Raw genomic sequence first — 13,539 nt, forward strand, 5'->3', positions numbered from 1 at the left:
ATGTCTCTGTGCCTGTGTGACTGTTGTATGCCATGAGTTATACTTTTACTGTATGATGTGCTTTTATCCTTTCTCCGGACCACCATATGCCTCTTATTTATGGCTGCTGAGGAGAGGACACTGGGGTAGGGGTGGGGGGGGGGGGGTTGTCTCTTTTTGGGTGGGTGGGGGTTCTTTGGGGAATATTGGATTGTTTTGTATGTCTTTTATTATGAAAATTTGTTCAATAAAAATGTTCTGATTTAAAAGAAAAAAAGAGTGTACATGAAGCAAAACGCCATGCGTAGATTTGCACTTATCTGGGGCCCTTGGATTGATACTCCTGGTTTGCCATCCACGTACTTAAACAGGACTCCTTTAGAAGTGTTGCTGGGGGGCTTGGGGGGGGTCTGTCCACTAATGTAGTTTGCTGTCTCAACTCTGCGTTTTCTGTCTCTTGTCTCCCTGTCTCTGTTGCTGTGTTCTACAGTTTGACAGCTGTTCCTTTGTATGAGAGATATTTCTGTACCTGATCTTTGTCTGTACTGCTTCTAGGCAAATGCCCTTTTTCTGCAGGTACTTGTTTATGTGGATCTTTTTTGGAATGTAATTAATGTTTGTTAATGAGGTTGTATTCTCTGTCATGTATACATTTCGTGTATACGGATAGGGGCCAGAGACTATGCTACTATTTTATCTTTATTGCAGTCTTGGATTTGTTACGGGGGAAAGACACGGGGCACCGGGGTGGGGATGGGGGAGGGTGTTTCTGTGTGGGAGGGTCGGGAGGGGGTTCATTGTTTTTGTATGTTTTTTGTTTTATGCAAAAAAGTTTTTAATAAAAACTGATTAAAATAAAAATAAAATCTGATTAAAATAAAAAGTAGTGAGTGCACAGTCTGTTTAACCCCTTAAAGACCGAGTTCATTTTGGCCTTAAAGCGCAACTGTCATGACATTTTGGGCATGGGCATCGGCTGGGCATCGCGTACCTCGCGCCATGCCTATCCGACTGTCAGTGGCTTTGAATAAAAGCATTTTTTGCAGTCATGAAAGCCTGCAAATTTCAGGTAAAAATAAGTCTATACCCACCACCTGCACCCAGTACAAAGGCTGTGTGCATGTTATTGCACCAAAATTTCATGACAGTTGCGCTTTAAGGACCAGAGCATTTTTTGCACATCTGACCACTGTCACTTTAAAGGGGTATTCCAGGCCAAAACTTTTTTATATATCAACTGGCTCCAGAAAGGTAAACATATTTGTAAATTACTTCTATTAAAAAAATCTTAATCCTTCCAATAGTTATTAGCTTCTGAAGTTGAGTTGTTGTTTTCTGTCTAACTGCTCAATGATGATGTCACGTCCCGAGAGCTGTGCAGTTCCTAGGTGGATATTCTCCCATCATGCACAGCTCCTGGGACATGACATCATCATTGAGCAGTTAGACAGAAAACTTCAGAAGCTAATAACTATTGGAAGGATTAAGATTTTTTAATAGAAGTAATTTACAAATCTGTTTAACTTTCCAGAGCCAGTTGATCTATAAAAATATTTTTTTGCCTGGAAAACCCCTTTAACCCCTTCCCGCAGAATGTCCTATATAAACGCTGGGTTGTGCAGTGCGTTCGCGCATCCCGACGTTTAACTGGCATCGCACGGGTTAACTGGCAGAAGTCCCGCTGTTTCCAGCAGGGGACAACTTCTGCTTCACCCACCAGGACCATCCATTGATGGTCCTGGTCAGTGATACTGTGACAGTGATCTGGGGTGAAAGTTCAGATCCCCCGCACTGCCCGCCCCTGGAAGTCGGGCAGAACGGGGGACGATGGCTGCAGGGGCTCGCGGGGACCTGCGGCATAGGGGGGGGGGGACACGAGGGGATCGGCGGCCTTGCCTGAAGCAGCGGCGGGACCGAGGAGCAGCGGCAGGACCGGCCACGTGGACGAGCAGCGACGGGACCGGCAGGTAAGTATATGGTCCTCAGAGGCAGCAGTGAAGATCTTCACTGCTGCTTCTAGGAGTCTGAAAACTACAACTGCCAGCATGCCTAGACAGCCTTTGGCTGTCTGGGCATGCTGGGAGCTGTAGTTTTGCAACATCTGGAGGGCCCCAGTTTGGAGACCATTGTATAATGGTCTCCAATCTGTGCTCTTCCAGCTGTTGCAAAACTACAACTCCCAGCATGCACTGACTGTCCAGGCATGCTGGGATTTTTAGTTCAGCAACATCTGGCCCTTCAGATGTTGCCGAACTACAACTCCCAGCATGCCCTTCAGCTGTCTGGGCATGCTGGGAGTTGTAGTTTTGCAACAACTGGAGACACACTGGTTGGGAAACATTGTCTGTTTCTAACTCAGTGTTTCCTAACCTGTGTGCCTCCAGCTGTTGCAAAACAATAACTCCCAGCATGCACTAACAGACCATGCATGCTGGGAGTTGTGGTTTTGCAACAGCTGGTGCACCCCCCCCCCCCCCCCTGTGAATGTACAGGGTACATTCACATGGGCGAGGCTTTTACAGTGGGTTTCTCGCTGCAAGTTTGAGATGCAGCAAATTTTGCGCTGGGAAACTCGCTGTAATCCCCTGCCTGTGTGACTGTACCCTAAGAACACTACACTACACCAACACAAAATAAAATAAAAAGTTAAAAACACTACATATACACATACCCCTACACAGCCCCCCTCCCCCAATAAGAACGTCCGGTACACCACTGTTTCCAAAGCAGAGCCTCCAGCTGTTGAAAAACAACAACTCCCAGTATTGCCGGACAGACGTTGACATATTTACATATGCAAAAGTCGTGAAACACCTGTGGGGTATTAAGGCTCACTTTATTCCTTATTAAATTCCTCAAGGGGTCTAGTTTCCAAAATGGTATGCCATGTGTTTTTTTGCTGTTCTGGCACCATAGGGGCTTCCTAAATGCGACATGCCCCCCGAGCAAAATTTGCTCTCAAAAAGCCAAATATGACTCCTTCTCTTCTGAGCATTGTAGTTCGCCCATAGTGCACTTCAGGTCAACTTATGGGGTACCTCCATACTCAGAAGAGAAGGGGTTACAAATATTGGGGGGTATTTCCTGCTATTAACCCTTGGAAAATGTGAAATTTGGGGGGAAACACACATTTTAGTGAAAAAAAATATATATTTTTTTACATATGCAAAAGTCGTGAAACACCTGTGGGGTATTAAGGCTCACTTTATTCCTTGTTATGTTCCTCAAGGGGTCTAGTTTCCAAAATGGTATGCCATGTGTTTTTTTGCTGTTCTGGCACCATAGGGGCTTCCTAAATGCAACATGCCCCCCAAAAACCATTTCAGAAAAACGTACTCTCCAAAATCCCCTTATCGCTCTTTCCCTTCTGAGCCCTCTACTGCGCTCGCCGAACACTTTACATAGACATATGAGGTATGTGCTTACTCAAGAGAAATTGGGCTACAAATATAAGTATACATTTTCTCCTTTTACCCCTTGTAAAAATTAAAAAATTGGGTCTACAAGAACATGCGAGTGTAAAAAATGAAGATTGTGAATTTTCTCCTTCACTTTGCTTCTATTCCTGTGAAACACCTAAAGGGTTAAAATGATGACTGAATGTCATTTTGAATACTTTGGGGGGGTGCAGTTTTTATAATGGGGTCTTTTGTGGGGTATTTCTAATATGAAGACCCTTCAAATCCACTTCAAACCTGAACTGGTCCCTGAAAAATAGTGAGTTTGAAAATTGTGTGAAAAATTGGAAAATTGCTGCTGAACTTTGAAGCCCTCTGGTGTCTTCCAAAAGTAAAAACTCGTCACTTTTATGATGCAAACATAAAGTAGACATATTGTATATGTGAATAAAAATTTTTTTTATTTGTAATATACATTTTCCTTACAAGCAGAGAGCTTCAAAGTTAGAAAAATGCAAAATTTTCAAATTTTTCATCAAATTTTAGGATTTTTCACAAGGAAAGGATGCAAGTTACCACAAAAATTTACCACCATGTTAAAGTAGAATATGTCACGAAAAAACATTCTCGGAATCAGAATGATAACTAAAAGCATTCCAGAGTTATTAATGTTTAAAGTGACAGTGGTCAGATGTGCAAAAAACGCTCTGGTCCTTAAGGCCAAAATGGGCTTGGTCCTGAAGGGGTTAAGCATTAGTAACTCTGGGATCCTTTTTTTTTTTATTTTATTAATTTTTTTAACAAATTTTATTATATCAACTACATATTACATATACATACATAATCCTCATATAATATATTCCCATAACCCCCCACCCCTGCACGAGGGAAGGAAAAAAAAAATCACTCTTCCCATTCTGCCCAAATTGATCTAAAAATATGTAATCTCTTCCTAGACCTACCAGCTCTCCATTGCTCATATTTCCGAATTTTTTTGAACTAACCTCTCCCCTTCAATTACATTGGGACCCCTATTTCCAAAAAGCCCCCTCAGGACTACCACCTTTGCTATCATAAAAATGCGATTTAATAATTCTCACCCTTTCTTAATCTTACCAAGGTCTCCAAGAATGACCTCCATCCCCGTCCAGTCTTTTTCTAAATTTAATTTATTTCCAATCGTCCGAAATACCCCAGCCCAGAATTCTTTAACCTTTGGACAAACCCATAGCAAATGAATTAAATCCACATCTATTGTACCACACTTAGGGCAAGCTGCACTCTTCCAACTCCCTATCTTTTTTTTTAACTGTATCGGTGAATAATACAGCTGGTAAATTATTCTTAATTGAATAATTTGATGTCTTTTATTAATAGAACATTTTTTAACATTCATCAATATGCCTTCCCATATTTCCCCAGAAATCGGGCCAAATGCTTCTTCCCACCCCCTTTTCTTTGTTTTGCTGAAAATTTATTGGAACAGTTTTAAAAAGTAGCATATATATATATTTATTAATTATTATTATTAATAAAAATATATATATATATATAATATAATTTTAGCTTCCCGCCTCCTTCTAAATCCATATATTCTACCACCATATGTGTACATAATTTAAATTTCTCCTTCCTTTCGGTGCATCTATATGCTTCACAATTGAATATACCAAAGTTTATGTTCATTTCTCACTCCATACTCAGTCTTTAGTGTTTCAAAACTGTTTATCTCCCCCTTTTGGAAAAGCTGTGCCAGATATTTAACCCCTTTTACCTTTCCAAAAATCACTCCCTACCCTTTTAAATTGTTCAAAGTGAATATTATCCCATAATAAAGTTACTTATACTTCCTTCTATATTACATATTTTTTTAACTTCTTGACAGGTTTTCCTAAATAGTCCTAACAATGAAATGTGCTCCAAGTCCTTCATCACTGGAAGACCTGCTTCAACAAATTCAAAAAAACTCTCATAGTACCCTCTATAATACTCAAATAAATCCCCCCACAGTGCTTCACTCCACCCCGTCTAATATTTTGGAGGTTCTTTGCCAAAAAATATATCCTAAACTCCGGTACCCCTCCTCCGCCTTCCCCTTCCAGGTGAACCCACCTATTATATTTCATGCGTACCCTACCTCTCCCCCAAATGAGTCTACCCATAAGGGCTTCCAAGCCAAGGAACCACTTCCCCGGAATCCAGCAGGGGGCTGTACCCGTTACATACAACACTTGGGGGAGCACTACCATTTTAATTAGCCCGATCCTATCTGCAATAGAGAGAGGTAGTTTCACCCAAGCATCTACTTTTTTTTTTTTTAGCTTACTCAGTAGTGGATTATGGTTAAGCTGGCTGAAGAAATCTTTTGACGGAGACAGTTTAATTCCCAAATATCCAAGGCTCTCGTCATCTTTCAAGACTTTTACCCCCATCACTCCATTAACATTACCTGGAATCGGTGGCATTCGGGACGATTTAGCCCAATTGATTTTGGGGCCAGAAACCCTCCCGAATTCCTCGACGACCTTAACTGCTTCTGGGACCCCTACAAGGGCATTTTCTAAGAACAAAAGAATATCATTGGCGTACATTAGGAATTTCTCTTCTACTCCTTTAATCCCAAATCCCCTCAGAGCCTCAGCTTTTTTTTTTTACTTCAATGCCAATGGCTCCAAAAAGAGAACAAACAGCATAGGCGAAAGCAGCCCTGCCTAGTGCCCCGCCCAATGGTCAATTGAGATTAGAGAGATCCATTTACTGCAACCCTGGCCCTAGGGTTTTTATATAATAACTTAAACCATTCGGCCATCTCCCCCTCTATACCAAACTTTTTAAGGACCTTCCATAAAAACCTCCACTCCCCCCCCATTCAAACGCCTTCATAGCATCCAGTGACACGGTGGAGCGGGGGGGGGGGGGGGGGGGGCAGAGCCCAACTGCATAGTAACCATTGAGCGAACCAAATTGTTATGGATTGAGCGCCCCGGAACAAATCCGGTTTGCTCAGCTCCTACTAATTCCGAGAGAAGACGCAACAGTCTTCTGGCCAAGAGTTTCGCCAGAATCTTCACATCTGAATTTATTAAGGATATAGAACGATAAGATTCCATCTGTGTACAATCTTTCTCCTTCTTTAGTATTAAAACTATTTTCGTTTCCAGCATTGAGGGAGTCAATTCTCCTTCCTTCAAGGCCTCCCCCAAGACTGTGCAAAAAACACAGGTAACAGTACTTCCTTATATTCTCTGTATATTGAATAGGGTAGGCCATCCAGCCCTGGGGCTGACGACACCGAACATCCCTCTAGGGCTTTCTCCAATTCTTCTACCGTAATCTGTTTGAGAGTTTCGAGGGTAGCCTTATCTACAGCTGGTAGATCTATCTCCTCTAAATATACCTCTATCTTGCTATCCCCTGCAAGCTCCTCTGAGCTATATAGTTTTTGATAGTTCTGTCGGGCGATCTTTTGTATCTCCTCCTGTGATTTTTGAATAACTAAATTTTCATCCTTAAGTGCTAAGATTTCACTTCTTTCTCATTGGGCCCTAACTAAATTAGCCAACAATTTTCCGGGACGAGCTCCCTCTACAAAGTCCCTCTGGCCCGAGAAGAAAATCTTATGCTGTGCTTTCTCCAAATTGTAATCTGACAGCTTTCTTTGCTCTAGTTCTACATCTCTAAAGTTCTTTCCGGATCCCTTTACCTCTTATCTCTCCTTCGCCTCCCTAACCTTCTCCCTCAAATCCTGTTCCACCTTATTAAATTCCTTCTTTTTCCCTTTGTATCTCCCTATACAAAATTCCCCTCAGTACTGCTTTGAGAGTGTCCCACACCACCGGATAAGGGGCTGAGTTCTTATTAAGTTCCCATAGCTCTTTCACAATTTGTTCCTTGCACCCTATCAGATTCAACCAATGTGAATTCAAACTGAAAACGTTCTCCCCCTGATTTCTCCGATCCCCACTTCCCAACTCCATTATCACAGGAGAGTGGTCTGATATGGTCCTAACTCCATATCTAATACCTTCAATAAACCGCAACCCCTTATCATTGGAAAGAACATCATCGCAATCCTCCAGGTGTTGCAAAACTACAACTCCCAGCATCCACTGACAGCAGAAGGGCATACTGGGACTTGTAATTATTCAACAGCTATACACATACTACTACAGCTTCCAGCATGCCCTTTGGCTGTCCGTGCATGCTAGGGGTTGTAGTTATGCAACAGCTGGAGGCACACTGGTTGCAAAACACAGAGTTTGTTACTTAACTCCGTGTTTCCCAACCCATGTGCCTCTACAAACCCATGTGCCTGTTGCAAAACTACAACTCCCAGCATGTACGGTCTGTCATTGCATGCTAGGAGTTGTAGTTTTTGCAACAGCTGGAGGCACATGGGTTGGGAAACAGTGAGTTGGGAAACATACAATGTTTCCCAACCAGTTTGCCTCCAGTTGTTGCAAAGCGACTACTCCCAGCATGCCCAGACAGCCGAAGGGCATGCTGGAAGTTGTAGTTTTGCAACAACTGGAGGAGAACAGTTTGGAGACCACTATGTAGTGGTGTCCAAACTGTAGCCCTCCAGATGTTGCAAAATTTCAACTCCAAGCATGGCCAGGCATGCTGGAAGTTGTAGTTCAGCAATGTTTGAAGGGCCAGATGTTACAGAACTGCAACTCCCTGGACTGTCTTGGCATGCTGAGAGTTGTAGTGTTTCAACATCTGGAAGAGCACAGTGGTCTCCAAACTGTGGCCTTCCAGTTGTTGCAAAACTACAACTCCCAGCAGGCCCGCACAGCCAAAGGCTTTCTGGGCATGCTGGGAGTTATAGTTTTCAAATTCCTAGAAGCAGCAGTGAAGATCAGTGACTATCTTCACTGCTGCCTCTGCGTCCTCCACTTGCCTGCTGCCGCCTCCACTTGTGCCTGCTGCCGCCTCCACTTGTGCCTGCTGACGCTGCGTCCTACTCCACTTGCCTGCCGCCAATCCCCCCAGTCCCTGCTGCCATCACCGGACCTGCGGTGTGTCCCCACCACTGCTCTCATCTTTACCTGCTCTGGCCGGACTTCTAGGGGCAAGCAGAGCGGGAGAAATCAACTTTAACACCCCAGAAGGTTGCAGAAGTTGTCCCCTGCTGGTAACTTCTGCCAGTTAACCCGTGCGATGCCGCGCATCGCTGGGGTTACTGAATGACTTATATAAATGTCAAGATGCACGAACTACCAGCATATCATGACGTTTATAGAAGTCATTCTGCGGGAAGGGGTTAGTGTTGTCTTCCCTTAACAGCCAATAATGTCTAAACATTGGGAACAAAAGTAAGTAGACCCCTAAGGGAAATGTTCAAAGCGTCAATATTTTGTGTGGCTATTATGATTTTCCAGAACCGCCTTAATGTGTACCCGTCAGATCACTCAAAAAAATTAAACTGTTATATGTTGCTCAGTATCTCATCCTGATCATGTCTATGTACTTTGTATCTGTCTGTGACCTACATTTCTCTCAGAATTAGCTTTATTTCTGAAATATCTTATCCACAGGATAGGGGATAAGTGTTTGATCGCGGGGGGTCCGACTGCTGGGACCCCCCTCGATCTCCCTAACGGGGCACCGGCATTAGCGCCCATGGTGACGTAGCGTCGACCTAGAGGTCGATGGTGACGCCCCGTCTCCTCCCCGTCCCCATACAGTTTTATGGGGGATGCAGGGAGGCAAGAATGCTGCCGGCCGCAACGTCATGCTGCGGCTGGCACGCCCCCTGCACGGGAGAGATGCGGCCCCGTACAGGAGATCGCCGGGGGCCCCAGCGTTCGGACCCCCCACGATCAAACACTTATCTTGAGGATAGGAGATAAGTGTTTGTACCGCTGCAGATGTCCTTTAAGAGCCAGGATGCCGCATGTCACGGTCACGTAACACAATGCCACTAAGCAACGGGACATTATATGATGTCATATGACCAGTCATTAATGTCTCCTCATTACCCCCTGTGTGTCAGACATTACTGTCCCCTCTTCTCTCCCATGTAAGTCATTACTGTCCTCTCAACTCTTACTTGTGTCACAGTCACTGTCCCGCATCTCTCTGTGTAACACTTATTACTGTCCTCTCCTCTCTCCCCTGTACATCAGTCCCCTCATTGGGGGGTTACAATTATTACTGACACACATGGGAGATGGAGAGATGAAGAGACTGTATTAACTGACACACAGTACATGTAGAAGTTCATGTTCAATGCATTTTTTGGAGACTCTCTCCTAGGACTGTATCCACCTTTTCCAGCCCACCGTGTCACCTGAAAGCTGAGCTAACTTATGCAGGCTAAAGTCAGCAACTGAATAGCCGAGAAGTTCATGACGAATCGAATCACTGTAACTTTGCTCATCTCTAGTCTTAATGTAACCAACGCTGTCATGGGTTGCCAACTGGTTCTAATTTTTATGGTAGTAAATTGACAAGACATTGCCTAAGTATTGCAGTGTACTGTAAAAGGCAAGGAGATGCATTCAAAAACAAAAATTGACTACATTCTTAAGTAATGCACCTACTAGAGATCTATGTACTTATACTATAAGACAGTAGTGGGGCAGCTTTGGATGTAACTGCAAAAACTACAACCCAGAACTATGCATTGGGCCTTTCTGTGCTAGACGCCGAAAAGGCCTTTTACAATGTCAACTGGTCCTGAATCGATTTAGTGATGTTTCACTTTAATATCACAGGTCAGTTTCAAAATTACCTATCAGGAATGTACTCGACCCCTAAGACACAGATTTTTGCCACAGCCGATTACCCTACAAAAGAGGACTTGGCAGTGGTGTCCCTTATCGCCTCTCCTCTTTGATTTGGCCTTTGAACCCTTAGAGCTTAAAGGAGTACTCCGGCCCTAAGACCTCTTATCCCCTATCCAAAGTATAGGGCATAAGATGTCTGATCACAGGGGTCCCACCGCTGGGGACCCCCGCAATCTCTCATGCAGCACCCACCTGTTTTAGCTGCACAAAGCGATGATCGCTCCGTGTCTGAAGCCTCACGACCACGGGGCTGGAGTATCGTGACGTCACGACCCCGCCCCCTTGTGATGTCACGCCCCGCCCCCTCAATGCAAGTCTATGGGAGTGGGCCTGATGGCCGTCACTCCCCCTCGAATAGGCTTGCAGTGAGGAGGCGGGTGTGATGTCAGGATACTCCGGCCCTATGGTCGTGAGGCTTCAGACACAGAGCGATCATCGCTTCATGCAGCTGAGTCAGGTGGGTGCTGCATGAGAGATTGCGGGGGTCCCCAGCAGCGGGACCCCTGGGATAAGATGTCTTAGGGCTGGAGTACCCCTTTAATTTCTTGTCTGGACAGGATTTTGAGGGAGTGACTGCTCTACTCTGAAACCATCTCTTCCCAATCATATCTGTCATCTGGTGGCAACAACCTCCTATACGCTGACATATTTAGGGGTTAAAACGGATAAATAGGCCTCAGCAATTTACGGTCTTAATTTTCCACGTTTTCAGATAAATCTTTAGAGAACTGTAGACATGCGCAGATCTTCCGTTGTCTTTATTTGGTAGAGCCAACTTGCTCAAAATGGTAAGCTTTGCTCCTCATTTATATTTACTATAAACAATCCCATTACCTGTTAAACATATAGATTAACAAATACTGCAAATGGCCTTGATTACCTTTTTATGGAAAAAGCAGAGGCTACGAGTGGCTTACAACAAGTTGTCTATACCTAAATGCAGTGTGTGTGACTATACGCACTCTATCCTATTACCATCTCAATACCTCGAAAACACAAGCTCTACCACTATACCTCGACCCCACCTTGATTGTTACCTTGAAACAACTCCATCCCTTTGACTGGCAATCCTCCCACCTTAATTACTTGGGTATTAAATTATATATATACACCTATAATTGTCACCACAAAAATCACCACCATATAATATCAAAAATCAGTAAACTTTATTATAGCACAAATATAGAAAAAACTACCGTAAATACAACTGGACAGACACCCCTAACCCATAAAATACATAAACCCAGCAAATGGCATGGGATCCCCGGTCACATCAAATATAATATATTGGAGCATGCCAGATAGCTAATAAATCCTCCATACAATAAAGTAAAGGTAATGTCCGCAATACATGAATACACAATATTGAAAAAATGAGGAACATCAAGCTACTACATTACCTATAGCAGGCATACTTCCAGTGGCCATCCAGGGACCCCGTGCACCCTCAACGGACGTCGTTTCGTGGGTCTCCTCACTTCTTCAGGAGCTATCACTCACTCACCAGACTTGCTATTTATGTGTATCTAGACCTATTGGCGCACGAGCCGATCGCTGGAACCGGAATCGCGATCCCGCGGCGCCACCTGGCTCCCGCTGCCATGAAACATGACAGCTTCATCCTATCTGAGGCACGTAAGCTTACTTATCAGTCAGCCATCTCTCAATGTAATATATACTCTATAATTAAATAACATAACATGATTATACTTAAAAATATATTGTGCAGAGATTAAAATACGGAGACAGGAGATAATGAATAACACTAAAAAGATATATAGTGTTATTCATATATAAGGTGTATATACTGTTAGTATTTATTGTTACCAGGTATATGATTGATACTAGATAGTTTTCCTAGGAGGATTGTAGGTGTTATAGTGGGTATTAATAGCCTTTCCGCACAATAAACTTTGCTCATCCAACTATGAACCTTTTCTAAACGATATAGCAATTGAGGCGGAGAGGCTTACCGATTTTGGCTTACACATCTCCTGGGTGGGCAGAGTGGCCATTTTTAAAATGTTCCTCTTACCCTGCTTTCTGTTTCTCTACAGGACTTTGCTCCTCTATGTCCCCCAGTGTTTTTTAAGAAAGCCATGCTCTTCTTTCCAGCTTTGTTTGGGCTCATAAGCGACCCAGACTTGCAGCTTCCATCTTTACCAAAGCTAGAGAATTAGTGGGTTTGGGAGTTGCCGACTTAAAAGGCTATAATGTTGCCACACTAGTTGGTTTGCTTAGAGATTGGTGGAAGGGAATTCTGGCTAAACCTTGGGTGCAAATTGAGAGCACTTACACTCACCTGTTTTCTTTAGCTGACTTGCTCTAACTACCTCTTTGGATTACTAAAGCCCCCCACTTGTCCAATCCCATCAAAAAGGCATCATATACGGCCCAGACTAGAAATCTGTATTTGGTAAATAGCCCCAGTGTTATGATTAGGCTGGATAGGGGAAGGGTTTCCCTTCCTTCATGTCTTATTATGTATGTTAGTCAGATTTGGTTCATTTCCATTACTGTATCTTCTTTTGCTAGTAAACACACTTTCATGGGATATACTGCCCCGACTTTGGTAGGACTATTCCTGTTTCTCTATTATTGATTTCCCATGGTAACTTAAAATTTTACATAAAATTGCTTTTTTTTTTTATTGTTTAGAAATTATTCTGCCTTGTGGAAGATTCACTCCCCATTTTGGGAGGGACTGAGGTGTCTGTTTTGTATGATCAGTGTTTGGCAGTACAGTATAATTTAAGAAGCGATGACACATGACTATTACAGCCCAACAAACCAGTGCCCATGGCTTTTTGAAAAAGAAATTAGATTTGTAATGTGGATAACCCTGTTGAAAATGCTGCCCTCTTGGGTGGTCATCCGTGTATTCATGCATTGTCTAGTAAATTTTAGATCCTTAGTTTTATAAATACAATGGGAAACTGTCTTCTTTTCAATGAGGGGTACTTAGTTCTTGAAATGTAATACATTTAATTCTCTTTAATTCTGTCCAGGTCTGCCAGTATTACTAACTTGTCACTGGACCGTTCTGGCTCTCCTATGGTACCAGCCTACGAATCATCTGTCAGCCCCCAGGCTTCTCGTACATACCTGAAGAATGACACGAATGAAGATGAGAGGAAGATACTTTTGGTATAAAATTCTGCTTTGCTTTACACATGCATTTATCTAAGTTTTCAAAAAATTCTGCTTTTGTTTTCACGCAATTTTCTTTGACTTTGTATGTGTGCCTTGTGCACCATTTTAAGGGCAGGAGCATAGGAACTGGGGGTTGGATCCCCCCAGGAATTCCTGCTGGGTGACCGATAATTAAGTTATCCCCCCCCCTCCCCCCTGAGCTGGTACCGGCTGCA

At 43.3% G+C, this 13,539-nt stretch overlaps 1 protein-coding gene across 8 annotated transcripts in view; it reads left to right on the forward strand.

The window, feature by feature from the left end:
* Window positions 1-13,539, forward strand: part of PIKFYVE (phosphoinositide kinase, FYVE-type zinc finger containing) — a 301,144-nt gene that overhangs the window by 50,702 nt on the left and 236,903 nt on the right. For all 8 annotated transcript variants that reach the window (XR_008847336.1, XM_056536875.1, XM_056536878.1 and 5 more), the window contains exon 8: window positions 13,180-13,318. Coding sequence is in view for 7 of the 8 variants with exons in the window: in XM_056536875.1 (XP_056392850.1) it covers window positions 13,180-13,318 (139 nt within the window). In the remaining variant the exon portion in view is untranslated. The remainder of the gene's footprint in view (window positions 1-13,179; window positions 13,319-13,539) is intronic.

Source organism: Hyla sarda, chromosome 8 (assembly GCF_029499605.1).
Source record: "Hyla sarda isolate aHylSar1 chromosome 8, aHylSar1.hap1, whole genome shotgun sequence".
Classification (NCBI taxonomy): Eukaryota; Metazoa; Chordata; class Amphibia; order Anura; family Hylidae; genus Hyla; species Hyla sarda.